A 15882-nucleotide genomic window follows, 5' to 3' on the forward strand; every position below is an offset into this window, starting at 1 on the left:
GTGTCAAAGTAGGACAGCACATACCGTATAATAAGATTTATAATTGATTGATAGATAGATACAAATAAAATTAATCAATTTTGATATCGGCTTCTTCATGTGCACAAAACAAATTATTATCAATTTCTATATACACAAATCCATCTACATTCATCGATATCATTGCTCAAAGAAATGTTACTATTGAAAAATGATTTTTCCAAAAGTAAAAGAACCTCCTTCCAAATATAATATTTTAACATATTTCGGCACCCCTAGTTAAAAAGTGTTCAACTTCTTAAGTAAACATAGTCAAAAAATGGATTTTAAAACTAACAATTCTTTAAGAAAGTTAATTAAAAATAAATAAAATCAAAAGACATAAACTTTAAATATAAACGTAGATGGACCAAATAGGAAGATGTAGTAAACGTACATAATTTGTTACTAAATCAAATGCTTGATGTCAACCATTCAATTCACTTAAAAGAATGTAATCTTAGTTACAACCAAGAATTTCAAATTATATATTTTCAAAGTAAAGCTCATAAATTTACTTGAAGCTTTGGAATTTAACAAATTTAAAAATTCAAATATCCTTTTAAACCCCTATTAAACTGATTCTAAGCCTAACTGTAAAAGTGGTAGCTGGAATTTACCCTCATTGACAAATTACCAAGACTTACTGAGTATAGATTTTGTGTATATATAGATGAATCTTGTTGAGTTAGTTTAAATAGGTTACAGTGTTAACTAAACATGTCACTCTACTTGTAAATTTATGAGAGAGTCCCAGTAAACATTTTAGATTCTAATCAATTTAGAATTTTTTTAGAATTAAATCTTTTTGCGTTTCTTCTGAAAAAGTTGTAAGAAAGTTTTAAGTGGATAAGACGGAACAACTTTTCTATATTGTTGAAGTTTAAAATAGGCCCCAATGTGAAAATCCTCGTAACGATGAAAAGGGCGTTACCCTTAAGGCATGCGTATGGCGTAAACAAACCATGATACCTTTTACGAAATACCTGTCTACATATTTATTTTTATAGTTCGGAAACGTGAAGAAAATGGGTACCATTTGCCGTCCCGGTGATTTGTTTTTTTCGAACAGACTTACTTAAAAAGGAAAGACTTTCGTTCTATGGTAGACTTCTTTAAATAAATAAATTGTTAATTAATTTGAAAACTTAATTTTGTTGTAATAGGGTGAGCAATCTGCGTTGAAAAAAAAAAGTTAGAATTTTTGTAGACGTTGAATACGAATAGCAACATGCTCAACTTCGTCTCTGTGTACAGCAACAGCTCAAATTAATTGAAGAGTGGAAAGGTGTGTATGTGCGTTTTTTAATTTATTTACATTTTGCGTTTTAATTGTCGTATATGCGCCACCGCAATATAACCATTGTTGTAAATGTCAACAGTTTTTCATGATTATCTCAAAAATGTAATTTTGGCCCATACTCAGGAATTTCGAGACTTCAATTATACCTGGAATGAATATGTTTTAAACATGACCAGGCATTTTTTTTCGTAAATAAAAGTTGCTATTTGCTAAAATGTTTCATAAAATCAGTGTCTCTGTTAGAATGAATTATAGCTTTTTGTACGTATTAATATTTAGATGTCCTTGTTGTAGGCATAATTTGTATTTTCTTATAAACAATAACTGATAATAATACAACGACTTCACAAATCGGCAAATCCCAAATCAATAAATCGCTTCGAAATGTCAAAAACAATCCACGCCGCCGATTTTGTTGTCGATCGATCGATCGCCAGGGCAGTTGGTCGAAATCCTACATAACAGAGCACAACAACTCGGAAAAGTTGTAGATGGTCAGGCACACACACACGTGCGATCGGGGGCGAGACGCTCGTGGGCGACGCGAGAAAGTCGTCGCGTCAAAAGTCGTTAATCGACCGATATATTTAGGTCGATAATTTATCGCTTGCAGGTTCGATGAGTCTGCGACCTTTCGGTCGCACTCGCGTCGTCTCCCGTAGGAAACCGAATATCTCAAACACTGCTCATATACAGGGTATAGTCGGTACGATTTGTGATAGCATAGTCGGCAATAAAATGCCAGACAGAATAAAATAAAATGTTCAGCTTGCTTCCACATATAATTCAACAGATGTTGTTCCGTCCTAAACGTCTATCTGACCAATGCAAGACTAACGATCACGATTATATTACTGGGAGTAAGAGACAGAATCAGTTGCACTTGGCTTTTATTAATTTAACTAGTACGCCCATACTCAAAATCATGTATTTTCTATGTAATAATAAATAGTAGGTGAATCTCCATGATAATTTGTTACATAAACTATTGCCCGAAAACTCTGTCAAAGCAATAAAAATTAAAACCATTCCACACAAATCGGGAAATATATATATATATATATATATATATATATATATATATATATATATATATATATATATATATATATATATATATATATATATATATATACAGTGTGTCCAAGATAAGGATGCACAGCATGGGGATCTCGGAAACTATAAGAGATACAGTGTCGGTTAAATTAGACAAAAGTTGCGCATTTTGATACCGAACAAGATCCCGTTTTACAAATTTGAAAATTTCAAGCCGTTCCGGAAATATCCGAGAAAAACCGAAATATTGCGATTTCGTTTTTATTATTTTTTAAAGCTATTTGAAAAGATATGAAAAAACGGAAAACACTTTTCCATTGGCACTTTTTAATCTCTCCAAATTGACGTTAACAAATTTTCATTACAGCGTTTCGATTCCATGGAACCACCATCAACTTTGATTTTTCTTATGGGACGGAAAAAAAGTACACACAGTATTAGGTTGTGCTTTTCATTGCGAATTCAACGATGTACGATACAATATGGTTACTTATGTTTTTATCCAGAAAAATGGATTTTTAATACATTTCAGCATTTAAATGGAGTAGGCCATGACAAAATGACATCCAGTCAATTTCAATGACACATTAATGTTATTTGTCTTTGTTATCAGTCGATCATAAGTTTATTCCTTTAGTTATTGTTTTTGTATTTTTATTGTTGTTGTCTTTTTCTAATTTATTTTGTTCTACAATGGAGGGAGGTAATTTTACAAACGAAGAAAAATGTGATATGCTGTCTTGCTACATCTGATGCCAAAGAAATTGTGTGGAAGCCGAGCGTATGTATTCTAACAAATACCCAGAGCGGAGACAACCTGACAAGAGTATTTTTCGGCGTTTGTTATTTAATCTGAAAGAATATGGATCATTTAAGAAGCCTGCATTATCCCGATAAAAACCTTCCAATGAAGAAAACCAATACATTGTTCTACAATCTGTTATCGAAAATCCACAAACTTCTACCAGAGAAATTGAAGACCAGAATGGGGTAGCTAAATCTACAGCTCAGTTTATTTTAAGGAAAAATGAATTTAAGCCTTACAAATTCAGAATATGTCAAGGATTAAAACCGGGTGACGACGAACGACGTAGACATTTTTGTGAGTGGTATACCAGGATGTGTGATGAGAGTTTTAATTTTCCATATAAAGTGATTTGGTCTGATGAAAGTATGGTGACCAATAACGGTATTTATAACAGGCGCAATACACACTATTGGTCGCAACAAAATCCACAATCAGTACGAGCAGCGTTTAATAAAATTACTCCTGAAATGTTAAGTCGTGTTTTGGAGTCTACCGTGAGACGGGCGTACTTATGCCTAGAAAATGGAGGTCATTTATTCGAACATTTGTTATAGAATTTGTTTTTCATTAACTTGTTGGATTTAGTTGTTATGTTAAATGAACAGTTAGAGTTAGTAAATAAATAAACACATTAACTCGAACTTGTCAACCATTTTCTTTTGCCTTTCATCGTTCGGATCTCATGGCCTACTACAATAAAATACTAGAAATGTATTAAAAAGCCATTTTTCTGGATAAAAACATAAGTAACCGTATTGTATTGTACATCGTTGAATTCGCAATGAAAAGCACAACCTAATACTGTGTGTACTTTTTTTCCGTCCCATAAGAAAAATCAAAGTTGATGGTGGTTCCATGGAATCGAAACGCTGTAATGAAAATTTGTTAACGTCAATTTGGAGAGATTAAAAAGTGCCAATGGAAAAGTGTTTTCCGTTTTTTCATATCTTTTCAAATAGCTTTAAAAAATAATAAAAACGAAATCGCAATATTTCGGTTTTTCTCGGATATTTCCGGAACGGCTTGGAATTTTCAAATTTGTAAAACGGGATCTTGTTCGGTATCAAAATGCGCAACTTTTGTCTAATTTAACCGACACTGTATCTCTTATAGTTTCCGAGATCCCCATGCTGTGCATCCTTATCTTGGACACACTGTATATATATATATATATATATATATATATATATATATATATATATATATATATATATATATATATATATATATATATATTTTTTTTTTATTAATTTGCTAAGAGTAAGTATAAAAGTAAAGCACATTTAATTTGTATTTACGATGAAACATCTTCATCATCAGAATCATAATTTTGAACTACCAGAAAATGATCCTTCGTCTCCTTTAATAACAAGTGGTGGTAAAGTCTGTTCATAGATATAAAAAAGTGACTAACTGATACGAATTAAGGAAAGACCAAGGCAAGCTGAAAGAATGAAATATGGCCGAACAGGTCCGTACTTTGCTTAGAATTTAATTATCTGGGGTTTTGTTAGGAAAGATACCAAACCATATTTATTTATTTATGTATGTATTTATGTTTAAATCTAAAATAAAATTACAAATTACTTTTATTACCTATTTAAAACTATCGCTATCATCACCTGTTCTAATTATTATTTGTTCTATATTATTTGCAATATGGATATACGATTTTTATGCTTTTTCTATATGTTTAACAGAATTTGGCCAACTTTCTGAAAGGATGTTAAAAACTTCGGTTTCTATAAGTTTGAGGACATTGGAGTTAACACGCGGAAAAACATTGTTACGATGAATGGCAGACTTCAGTTGGTGCCAAACATGGTTAATGAGATTAAATATACAGTGGTAAGGTGGAAGCCTTAAAACAGTATGCCTATATGATATTTTGCATAATTATCACAGACGTATTCCTTTTGTAGGTTCAAGTTTTGTAGAACCTCAATTAATTGCTTTTTGGTATGATCTTCGTGAAAATAAATGTCGTTATTATACATGCCGTTTTGGATTGTTGCTTTTGTGTCACTTGAGGAAGGGGTTTTAGTCAACTGTCTACTGTGATATGTGCATTGTCCAGTACAATGACGCTATTAGGAGCAATGTTTGGAACTAGCTTGTTTTTAAACCAACTTTCAAATAAATCAGCGGTGGTGCCTTCACGGTAATCCAGAGAAGAATCTTTAATATTTTTCGCAGACAGAGAAAGTCCATTTGGAATCTAATAATAATAATCTTTAGAGCCAACATGCAAAATAGTTATTATAGTTTCACCTCTTCTTGATGGCGCGATTTTTTTTACACTTATCAGTTGAGTCAACCCAACCCTTTTCCGGGGTATCATAAGTGCCGAACCAGGTTTCATCCATGTAAATAATTGACGTTTGTTGTTCTCTGTAAATCCTAATTTTTTCTAGATATTCCAGTCGCCATTTCCGAATTCTAAAAGATTCCATTTTTTTTAAATGTTGGACGTAGACTGCAGTCAACATCGGAGATGGAAGGACCTCAGAAGAAGCTCGCCACTCGTGCTAGCGAAACGTTAGGAAGTAATTCCAATCGACGGCGGCCTTTAAACCCGAATCAAGATAATAGCTTATCAACGGGCCGCGAAAGCCTTAACCAATTTATCAGCATACGGCAAGTTTGTTTTGTAATTTTTGATAATTTTTAACAACTCACATTTTAGACCATTTTCTGGGTAATTAATCCGCTTACTGCGCAGCGATTTGATATTTTTTTTCTTTTTTTGTCGATTTATTTCGTACACTTTCACTAAGTCTAGAATGATATCGGGCATTATCCATAATAATTAAAGGCGGCGTTTTGAATGTCGGCAGCAGTTTGTCAAAAACTACTACTACATGATTAATTATTAATAATTAGTAATTATCCGGTAATTGGGGCTATCTCTGTCGAGTGTACGTTACGGGGAGTAATAAACGAAGGTAGAACATTGGCAGGTAAATGAGTGGGTTTTGTCATTCCTAGTATACGAATGGAAATGGGTAAAATACTGAGGCACCTTCTCTCAAATCGTGCCGACTATACATATATGTGAACGTAAATGTAAATTTAAAAACGAAAATGGCTAGGACAATAAAATATTACGGAGGTATTTTTATTACAAAATTCACAGTTTCTCCAAACATTCTTCTTAACTAAATTTATAGAAAAACTTAACCAACGTTATGGAAAAAATAAATTTCGGTTTACGGGTTTGTTAGAAACTTTTCTGTCTCCTGTCATTTTTTAATAAAATTTTTCTGCTACCTTCTATAAAATGTCCAATTACACACCGATCTGGCATGTGGAAAATGTCATTTTTTCACGTCAGTTTCGTTCGCCACGGTCCCAGCCACCTTGGACATTTCCGGGATTTTACCAAGGTTTAGGAATAATCGGACGTTTTCTAACGATCTAACGATCATATCAGTGAATGTAATCGTGCTGGTTTGCAAAAATGTACCCAAAAAGCTAACGGTCGTACAAAAAGTATGGTATGCAACACGTTTGCTAAACTTTTTAATGTCACTCGTTTATTAAAAACTCGCTTCGCTGCGCTTCGCGCCTGTCAAATAAACTCGTGACTCAAATGACGTTTACCACACTTGTTGCATGATACACTATTACAATTTCCAAATTAAAAAATAAAATTTAAGACATTACAAGTCGAATTTTTTTTTTAAACAACAACTTCCTTAAATTTAGTTGAGAAGAATTCATTAAAAAAAAAAACAGAAAATGTGTCACTTAACTCGAATTCGCATTTTTAAAATATCGTCTTACCTGAGTTCTGTTGGAGTTCGTCGTGTCCTTTGAAGTTTCGTCATTTTCGTCCATTGGTGGTTCCTGAAAATATCAAAAAAACACTTTTTAATAGCAGATCAATCAATTGCAATTGAAAACGTAAACAGTTCAAAAAGCACGAAGTTTGTGTGGACTGTATAAACATTTTATTATTCTGAAGTTTTTAAAATTCTAATAAGAATTCATTTTAATAAGAGGGCAATTCTAAATAACAATAGTTTCAATTTTGCACTGCTTATTTGGCTTTGGCTCCTGCAAGTATCAGTTTATCGGTTTTATACACTGTGTCCCATTTTGGTCGGGACTGAGGGGCATGTACGTTGTTAGTGAAGATAGACGCTTGCGTGTTCGCAAACTTTTGGTATTTTTTTGTGAAACGAAAGGATGACGTTAACAAAACTTTCATGACTTCTTAAAATAAAGAGTGATTTTGGAAATTTTAAAGTTTTGGGGCACCTCTCATATCTCGGGTACCCTATGAAATATCCGAAAGGTGAAAAGCGCATCCGATATAGATTTTTACATAGAATTCAGTTTTTTTTTCTAAATGGTTTTGTCTTTTTCAAAAAAAAAAATGGTTTGTTTTCTTTTAATGGAACACATCTTATAGGCCAATTTGCTTCCGCTTAATATGAGCTTCTCAAAAATGCATAAATTTTCATGAAGGTATTTGCGGTAGACGTAGGAAAAAGGATGTATTAGATATAAAAAAAAATCACGTTATTTATTGTTGACAATAACATAACTTTTATAATTTGCATAGAGCCAACTCAGTTTAATATTAACATTTTATTTGTAACATTTCATATAGCTTTTTGACCTATATATAAGGTTGTCCGGAAAGTCATGTCGTTTTTTCCCGTCAGAGGACTTAATTACGTTTTTTCGAAACCAACTTCACACTTAACCCGCATAACCATTATATGTCTTGAGAGCTGATATTGCAAGGCTTGTGTGTGAAAAAGTTCTATTAATTCTACGCAGTAGTTTTTGGTTGGTGCCCTTTTAAATGTGGAGAGCAATAAGCAGCATTTTCGTCATATTTTACTTTTTTACTTCAGAAAAGGTAAAAATGCTGTCCAAGCGAAAAAAAAATTGACGGATGTGTATGGAGAAGGCGTGTTATAACAGTACGCCAGTGCCAGAACTGGTTTGCAAAATTTCGATCCGGCAATTTTGATGTCGAAGTTGCACCACGGTCTGGAAGGCTGGTCGAAGCTGACAAAGATGTGATAAAGGCATTAGTTGATGCAAATCGGCGAATAACCACACGAGAGATCGGTGAGAGATTAAATTTGTCGAATTCGACTGTTTATGGCCATTTGAAAGGCATGGGCTTAACCTCGAAGCTCGATGTGTGGGTGCCCCATGTCCTTACGGAGCGAAATTTGTGTCGTCGCGTTGACGTGTGTGATTCGCTCCTCAAACGTCAAGAAAATGATCCATTTTTGAAGCGGATTATTACTGGGGACGAAAAATGGGTTGTATACAAAAATGTTAAACGCAAGAGGTCATGGAGCAGAAAAGATGAACCGGCTCAAAGCGTGTCAAAAGCCAACATTCACCAAAAAAAGGTGATGCTCTCCGTTTGGTGCGATGTCAAAGGAATCTTTTTTTTTGAGCTTTTGCCGGACAATACAACGATTAATTCAGAAGTCTATTGTCATCAACGAGACAAATTGAATGATTCACTTAAAGAGAAGAGGCCCGAATTAATCAACAGGAAGGGTGTAGTGTTCCACCAGGATAATGCGAGACCTCACACAACTTTGGTCACTCGCCAAAAACTTTTACAGCTTGAATGGGACGTACTGCAACATCCACCATATTCTCCAGATCTGGCGCCTTCCGACTACTATTTGTTCCGGTCTCTGCAAAATTTTTTGGATGGCAAAACCTTTACCTCAAATGAAGATGTCAAAAACCACCTGAACCAGTTTTTTGCCAGCAAGGACCAAAACTTTTATGAGAGGGGAATTATGTTACTGCCAGAAAGATGGCAAAAGGTGTTGGACCAGAATGGCCAATATATAATTTAATAAAATATTTATTCATTATACGAAAACTGTCTTTCATGTTCCCCAAAAAAAACGAAATGACTTTCCGAACAACCCAATATTTATTGTTAAAAAAAAATAAACCACAACGTGAACGAAGATTTAGCATTTTTAAAAGTCTAAACATAATTATTTTAATTTATTGCTCCATATAAAAGCTAAAATAATAGGTCCGTTGGTACCTATCCATCTTTGAGGAAAGTTTTTATTAAGCAATGCGCTAGCCTCGAGTTATGACTTGGGGCACAAACTTGCTAAAACAATATTATATTGGACTAATGGAATATTTTTCATAGTGTCCTTGTTCCTTTTAAATATTGAATGCTGATATATAAAGGATCCCAATTTCCATATCCCAAAACATTTTTCTTTTTTCTTTCCCTGTTCTCTTTGTTGCATGTTTTGGTTAATGACGGAGAAAAAATGGTACAAACGGTATATTTAATCATATTTCCGGTCATTGATTTATTCGAAATTTCATAGTGTGGAACCGAGTTAAGCATCAAACAGAAAGTAACTGAAATATTAAAAAAACGGTGCGTTAAAATGCATTATAATAGAAAGTGTCCCAATTAAATAAACTGATAACAACGCGATGGCAATGTCCGAATCATTATTATTAATATCAAACATTGTTTATTTACAACACAAGCCGACGGCATAGCTGCGGGACCGTAAAATTACGTAAAATTACATCAACTGAGTGCAATTACTTCTTAAAATTGAATACCCAAAAGATATTATGTAATGTAACGGTTGATCAATTATAAATGTTACCTCCTATAACTTTCTTAGAAAAATAGTTTAATACACAGTTGAACTATTACATACATACATCATTTTATATTGCTTACATTGGTTTGTTAAACAACTTGTTTAGCCAAATAGATTAATATCACATAAAATAGGGATAAATTTGGAGTATGGTTTAAAAAATAACCACATTATCGGACTGACGAATCGATAAATCTACATCACAATTTAAAGGAAAGATAGAGAAACTCTTTTTAAAAATGAGGAATCAATAAATCAACAGGATGGCATCTCTTCTTATAAACTTGCTCCAGTGACAGAATATTTGCATAATACATATCTAGCATGGATTCTCCCCCAATCGGCAGAATATGTTGGTGAGCTATAGCTTACTCTTCCACATACTTTTTTGTGGGGGTATTAAAAAACAAAAATTATTTGAGGTGGCATGAAAATATAGAGAACATTTTGAACATTTGGCGTTATTTTGCTAATCAGTAAATTATAAAATATATATATATTTTTTCCTAATATATTCACTGGCATATCTGCATATTTATCATTTTTTATATACCGCGATCATATGACGAATGTTTGATCAATTGAAAACACTAATTTTTAATCCATTAATCCGTAACTCTAACAACGCTAAACTTCAGGGTGTGTATGTACATATATAGTAGACTTAACTGACACGTCAACAAACTTTTGAGATGGATCTAACGTTTTATGTCAATAACTTTATATCATATAGCATATTATTATGAGGAGCATTAGTATAATGCGAATAAAGACAATTAAACCATAATGCAACCAAAAAAGATTTAATTTTTCGAAGAATTACACAAAATTTGGCAATTTACAAACAATAAGTAAGATGCTTCCATTCGTAGAGGTAACCTTGTTTTGGATGGTTACTTAAGGGTTATTTAGAACATCCAAAGGTCCTCCATTGGACATAAGTCCGAAGCGGTCAATGTAGGGCCCATAAAAGATACAAACGTCATTACGTATTTAATGATGTTTTCGATATAGAATGCTGCTTTCGCAGACCTCGGAGGAATAGGAACCTGCTCTGTACCTCAAAACATACTTATCCTAGAACATCTTTGAACCACCGCCAAATGACCAGCCGGAGGTTTTAGGCTCGTCTGTCATCCACAGTTCAGTGTGCATGACGTCTAGCGTCTAGCAAATAGCGGGTCGATAGCGTGAACAGAAATCCTGACATTTAGCAGTTTCGAGTCTCAACTCGAGAGTAATCGTACTCTCTACTAGTACATTTTCTGTTGTCGGACAAACCGTTCATCAATTTGACTTGTAGCTCTATTCCTAGACTGATAACGTTTTCTAGGGTGTGTTCCAGTTTCCCTAAATCTTCTAAGCATTCGCCTAATTGTTGAATGATTAACAGGATTAAAAGAAATTAAATTTTCGACAAATACCTAGAAATTCATTTCATTTCATTCGTTCATTTTTGGAGTGCCAAAAACTATCTATTAAACAGGACATGATGTTATCGACTACATCACGCTTTCTTTTGTGCGGAACACCTATAGCGGTCATGTTATTTATTAGCGATTACTTACTGGGACCTTGATCGGTAGATTAAACAACGAGTCGTTTGTTTTTGTTTTGTACAGTATACCACAACAATCGATGTACTGGGTGTCCGGTTACAATTCGATATAACAGTTATATCAAAATACTTTCTCTGCTATTCTGTTGTGTTATGTAGGTCCAATCTTTCATTTCCTGAATACATTCGTGTTTTAATGGAAAAAATCAGATTAGCAAAACTAAATAATAAATCAATGCCAGAAAACTTGTAAATTAGATGGTGTTTTTTTATTGCAATAGATTGTCAATTACATATTTCGAAATTTCCGGCATAGGTGACCTTAAACAAAGTCGCCATAATTTTTTTATAAATAAATTTATGAACTTAACTTTTGCTCACCCTGTATTAATTTAATATATGATAAGAAAAATTTTGAATTAAATTTATTAATTATTTTGGAGCCAGCAAAGCAAAAAAGAATCCAAAATTGCAATAATATATTTACTCCAGATGAACGGCACACTGTATATATGGTTGAAACAATCAAATTTTTTACTTCGGAACGGAACCTACAAACAACCGATTTGTTACCATTCGAACTCTGACTAATGCATGGTCGTATGGCCTATTTTTGAGTTATATCCCCGGTTATATCTTGTATTCGACAATAACTTATTAATAAATCATGCTAAATATTGTTTTGTCCAACTGTAAAAGTAGTGGAAGATGAAGCGGCCTGGACACTACTCCAAGGCGTTTGAGATTGTTTTGCCGAACGCGAGAAACTTGCGAGCGCGCATACTTCGAAAATACTGGTGGGAGCTTTTTTCCTCAGAAAGTATATTATTAGCCACTAGCTCTAAAGTTGTGCCATTTTTTAGAAGCAAATTCACAAAATAATTAGAAGGAACTAATAGCGGAAATTCAATAACAATAATAATATGTGCCTCGGAATAACGTAACATTATTTACAAGATACCTTCATGATGTAGAAATTTACATAGATGATTTCTTTCTTACAAGTTGCATATAACTAACCAAAATTGGTGCACTAACTGGCCTTTTGCATATAAACAGTAGACGGCGTAGGCCCTTCCAATAAATAAAAATTCTGAAAAGTTTTTTTTCTACTTCCCTCTATAAAATGCCTAATTACACACCGACCTAGCGTGCGCAAAGCGTCACTTTACCACTTCAGTTTCGTTTCCCACGGATCTGAGCCACTTCGCACATTTCTTGGATTTTTATGTTTTCGGAGATATTGCCTACGCCGTGAATTATGACGTGTCTCAATTCTGACTGTCAAGTCAGTGAATGTTTTCATATTGTTTTGCGAAAATGTACCCAAAAACTAACGGTCGTACAAAAAGTATAGTATGCAACACGTTCGGTAAACTTGTTGAATAATATACTAAAGGTATCTTGGAGGTAAACTAAAGTCGGTTTATTCCAAGGCATCATGGTTTATTAAAATAAATAGATTATATTGTAGTATAGAGTCAAAAGTAACAAAAACTTGTAATTTTAAACTTCAAATTTTAACACGCTGTACATTTTTAATATAGAACGTTGGGTTAAGTTACACATAATGCCAAACACATAATATATGCCAAATACGCACTAACGAAAATAATTTTATTTAAAAAAAAATTACGTTAGAAATTCTAATGTCGCCGTTGCTTTTGGGTAGATCTGCCAACTCTGCATTTATCAACGATTTTCAATTTGGAGTCAAAATATATGGCGAAACAAAGTTTTTGTTCATGGTGTCTCAATACTGAGCTGAGGTCATTTTAAGACCCAAAACTTCATTCATATGAATGTGTGTTCTGAACGTTTTAACTACATATTTTATAAAAAGAAACACAGTTGAAATGGATTAAACAAGTAGAGGCTAAACTTGAGCAAAACTGTCCCGCTCGAAATTACGAACGTAGGAGAGTCTTCATGTGCTTGTGGATCTGGTACCCAAAATGGCGATAAAAAAACTGAGACATACAAAAGTGTTCAAAATACCTGATTTTCCTTGAGCGACCTGTAACTGAAGGGACAGTGTTTGTCTTCGCTGTGGAGCATGTATAAATGGTCCTATTTTAGCAATCAAACGTCTACTGGCCTCTCAAGTCGAAATAACATAACAATCTTACCTATTTTACAAAGATTATATTTCTCTAGAGATTCTTATATAATGTATACATGTATTACATGTTGACAAGAAGAATCCCGGTTTGTACTATTATATCAATGGAGACCGGACTAGTGCAAGTCATCAGGTGAACCTAGGTGTAACAGTTCATTTACATATTGCCAAGAAAGCGGTTTATTTTTGTTAAAAAGTACTTTTAAAAATCGCCTCGTTTGCATTCGCTCTATCCTGGAATTTGCTTTTCCTGACTGGAACTCATGTTGTGAGATTGTGATATTATGGTGGTCATTTCTAACACAAGAAACAAACAATTCAAGACATCACATCGCCTGCATTTTAGACGTTCGATGATGGACCTGTAAAACATTGTCATACAAAGTTAACAAACAACAAGATTAGCAATACCTTTTTAACTTGACAATATGATTAAAACTGGAGAACCAGAATATCGTTTATTAACAATCATTGTAATTTGGCAGGCAAAAATGGTTGACTTGGCCACAATTATTATTGTTAACTCGAACGAGAAGGCTGTAAATAACATTTTCTACAAAATTTACAACAAAATTGTATTCCAAAGTTACGACGCTTAGAACACAAGTTTTTATACCCCTGTATTACTGTACTGTACTATTTTTTGGGTCCGTAAATATAAGGAAAGCCCATTAAATCCGAAACAATATACTTAGCAACGTGTGCAAGCGCGCACTCGCATACACACAAAACAAACGACCGCTATGAATCATCGTCGGGTGGTAGGCAGACGAAGTCAGGTGTGTCACGACCCATAATATAATTACCGATTTATTTTTAAAATTAGACCGGAGCTTTCCCGTAAAGCAAGATCCAAGCCTACGCGGTCGGCGAGGTGAAAACTAAGTTTTTTTCTATCGGGAATCGGTGTCACCCACTTTCGATTGAGAAACACGGGGAAAATACTCGTCTCGCGTGTGTCTATTCGTGCCATTTTTTTATTTTCGTGATTTGCACGCCAAACGTGCAAAAAAACATAAACGTATAAGTTTTATAAAGCGCACCTTTCGACTTTTTCTTGAATGTACCAACGTTCAAATAAGCCTTAATTCTGTGGGGAACAGAGCTGAAATATTTTACTGCATTGTAAATAATCGGTCTCTGAAACATGGCCGTTCTGTATCTAAGAACGGTTAGAAATTCCTGATACCTCGTGGCCTTATGATGAACGTCAGAGTCTCTGACTAGCATATCAAATAAATACGAGTGCTATTGTGAAAGAGCCATTTTAAATATAAGTGTACATAAATGCAGCTGAAATCCAGTTGAAGGCAATTAGAATTTGAATATGTATTCCCGACGAAGAGTGAGCCAGTATAACTCACTACAGATGACTAACAAACGTAAAATAATGGCGTCACACTGGGCGGGTAATTTTTTTTTAAAACAAATATAAGGCCTAAAATTTACAATACGTTGTTGGATGGATACGTGACATCTAAATCTGATTTTGTTATAAAAAAATACGCCCAAATTTTTGTAGGAAGAACAGGGATTCAATTTTACTTTATTAATATATAAACTTATATTATTTAAAGCAGCATCGTTCCAAACAAAACGAGCTCAGATTTAGCGTTGTAAAGGTGCACTTACAATCTGTAAATCATGATTTGCTTGATATTTTAATGATTAATTTATTATTAACGTTTTTTAATTATAACTATGAACAATACTTGTTTTTGGTAAGGTATTAGATTTAATTTGTGCGTTACCTATTATTCTTTTGTTTTATTTTAAATATTTTTTATAATTGGGTGTTGAAAATAAAGCAGTTTTTTCTCAGTTTCTCGTGTCGCCATTAAGAGTTAGGGCTTTAGAACAGCTGAGCATTGGAAATTTCCGATCTCTTTGGAGATTCACATTGTCGAATAACGTCATTACTCCTATATTCAACAGATGGGCCAAACACCGTCTTCATTAACACCACCCACGCATAGAAGCGAGCGTAGGTGTCGACAATGCGATTTCTAAAAACATTCCGAGACGATTCTTGAGCAGCTCGGATTAGGCCGATTGTCGGGTCGTCGGTGTGCTTTCATTATTGGAGGAAATTAATTAACAAATCGCTTCGTACCAGCGCGTGACGTAATTTTTTCTGGTTACGGACATCGAGGAAGAATTTCTACGAGATCAAGTCGCACGTTATATCGATTGTAATACCGTCCCGTGTCCTTGACTTTTGTTACGACAAAAGCAACGATTTACACGATCTCATAACTTATCATTTGACGCGTAAAATGACTGATTTAACATTTATATTGAATCGCGGAAGCTGCACAAATTCAGATTATCAAAACTGCTGCTTGAATGTTTTTTTTTTCGTATATGATGTCGGTACAT

The 15882-nt window shown here is 33.9% G+C and overlaps 1 protein-coding gene across 7 annotated transcripts in view; it reads right to left on the reverse strand.

Annotated features, from left to right (window-relative positions):
- The window catches only part of LOC132704149 (rho GTPase-activating protein 21-like), a 293818-nt gene that overhangs the window by 269118 nt on the left and 8818 nt on the right, over positions 1-15882 (reverse strand). For all 7 annotated transcript variants that reach the window (XM_060673964.1, XM_060673969.1, XM_060673966.1 and 4 more), the window contains exon 2: positions 6972-7034. In XM_060673964.1, coding sequence (XP_060529947.1) covers positions 6972-7025 — 54 coding nt within the window. In that variant the 5' untranslated portion in view covers positions 7026-7034. The remainder of the gene's footprint in view (positions 1-6971; positions 7035-15882) is intronic.

The sequence above is a fragment of the Cylas formicarius genome, unplaced genomic scaffold (assembly GCF_029955315.1).
Source record: "Cylas formicarius isolate icCylForm1 unplaced genomic scaffold, icCylForm1.1 PGA_scaffold_6__28_contigs__length_40554024, whole genome shotgun sequence".
NCBI lineage: Eukaryota > Metazoa > Arthropoda > Insecta > Coleoptera > Brentidae > Cylas > Cylas formicarius.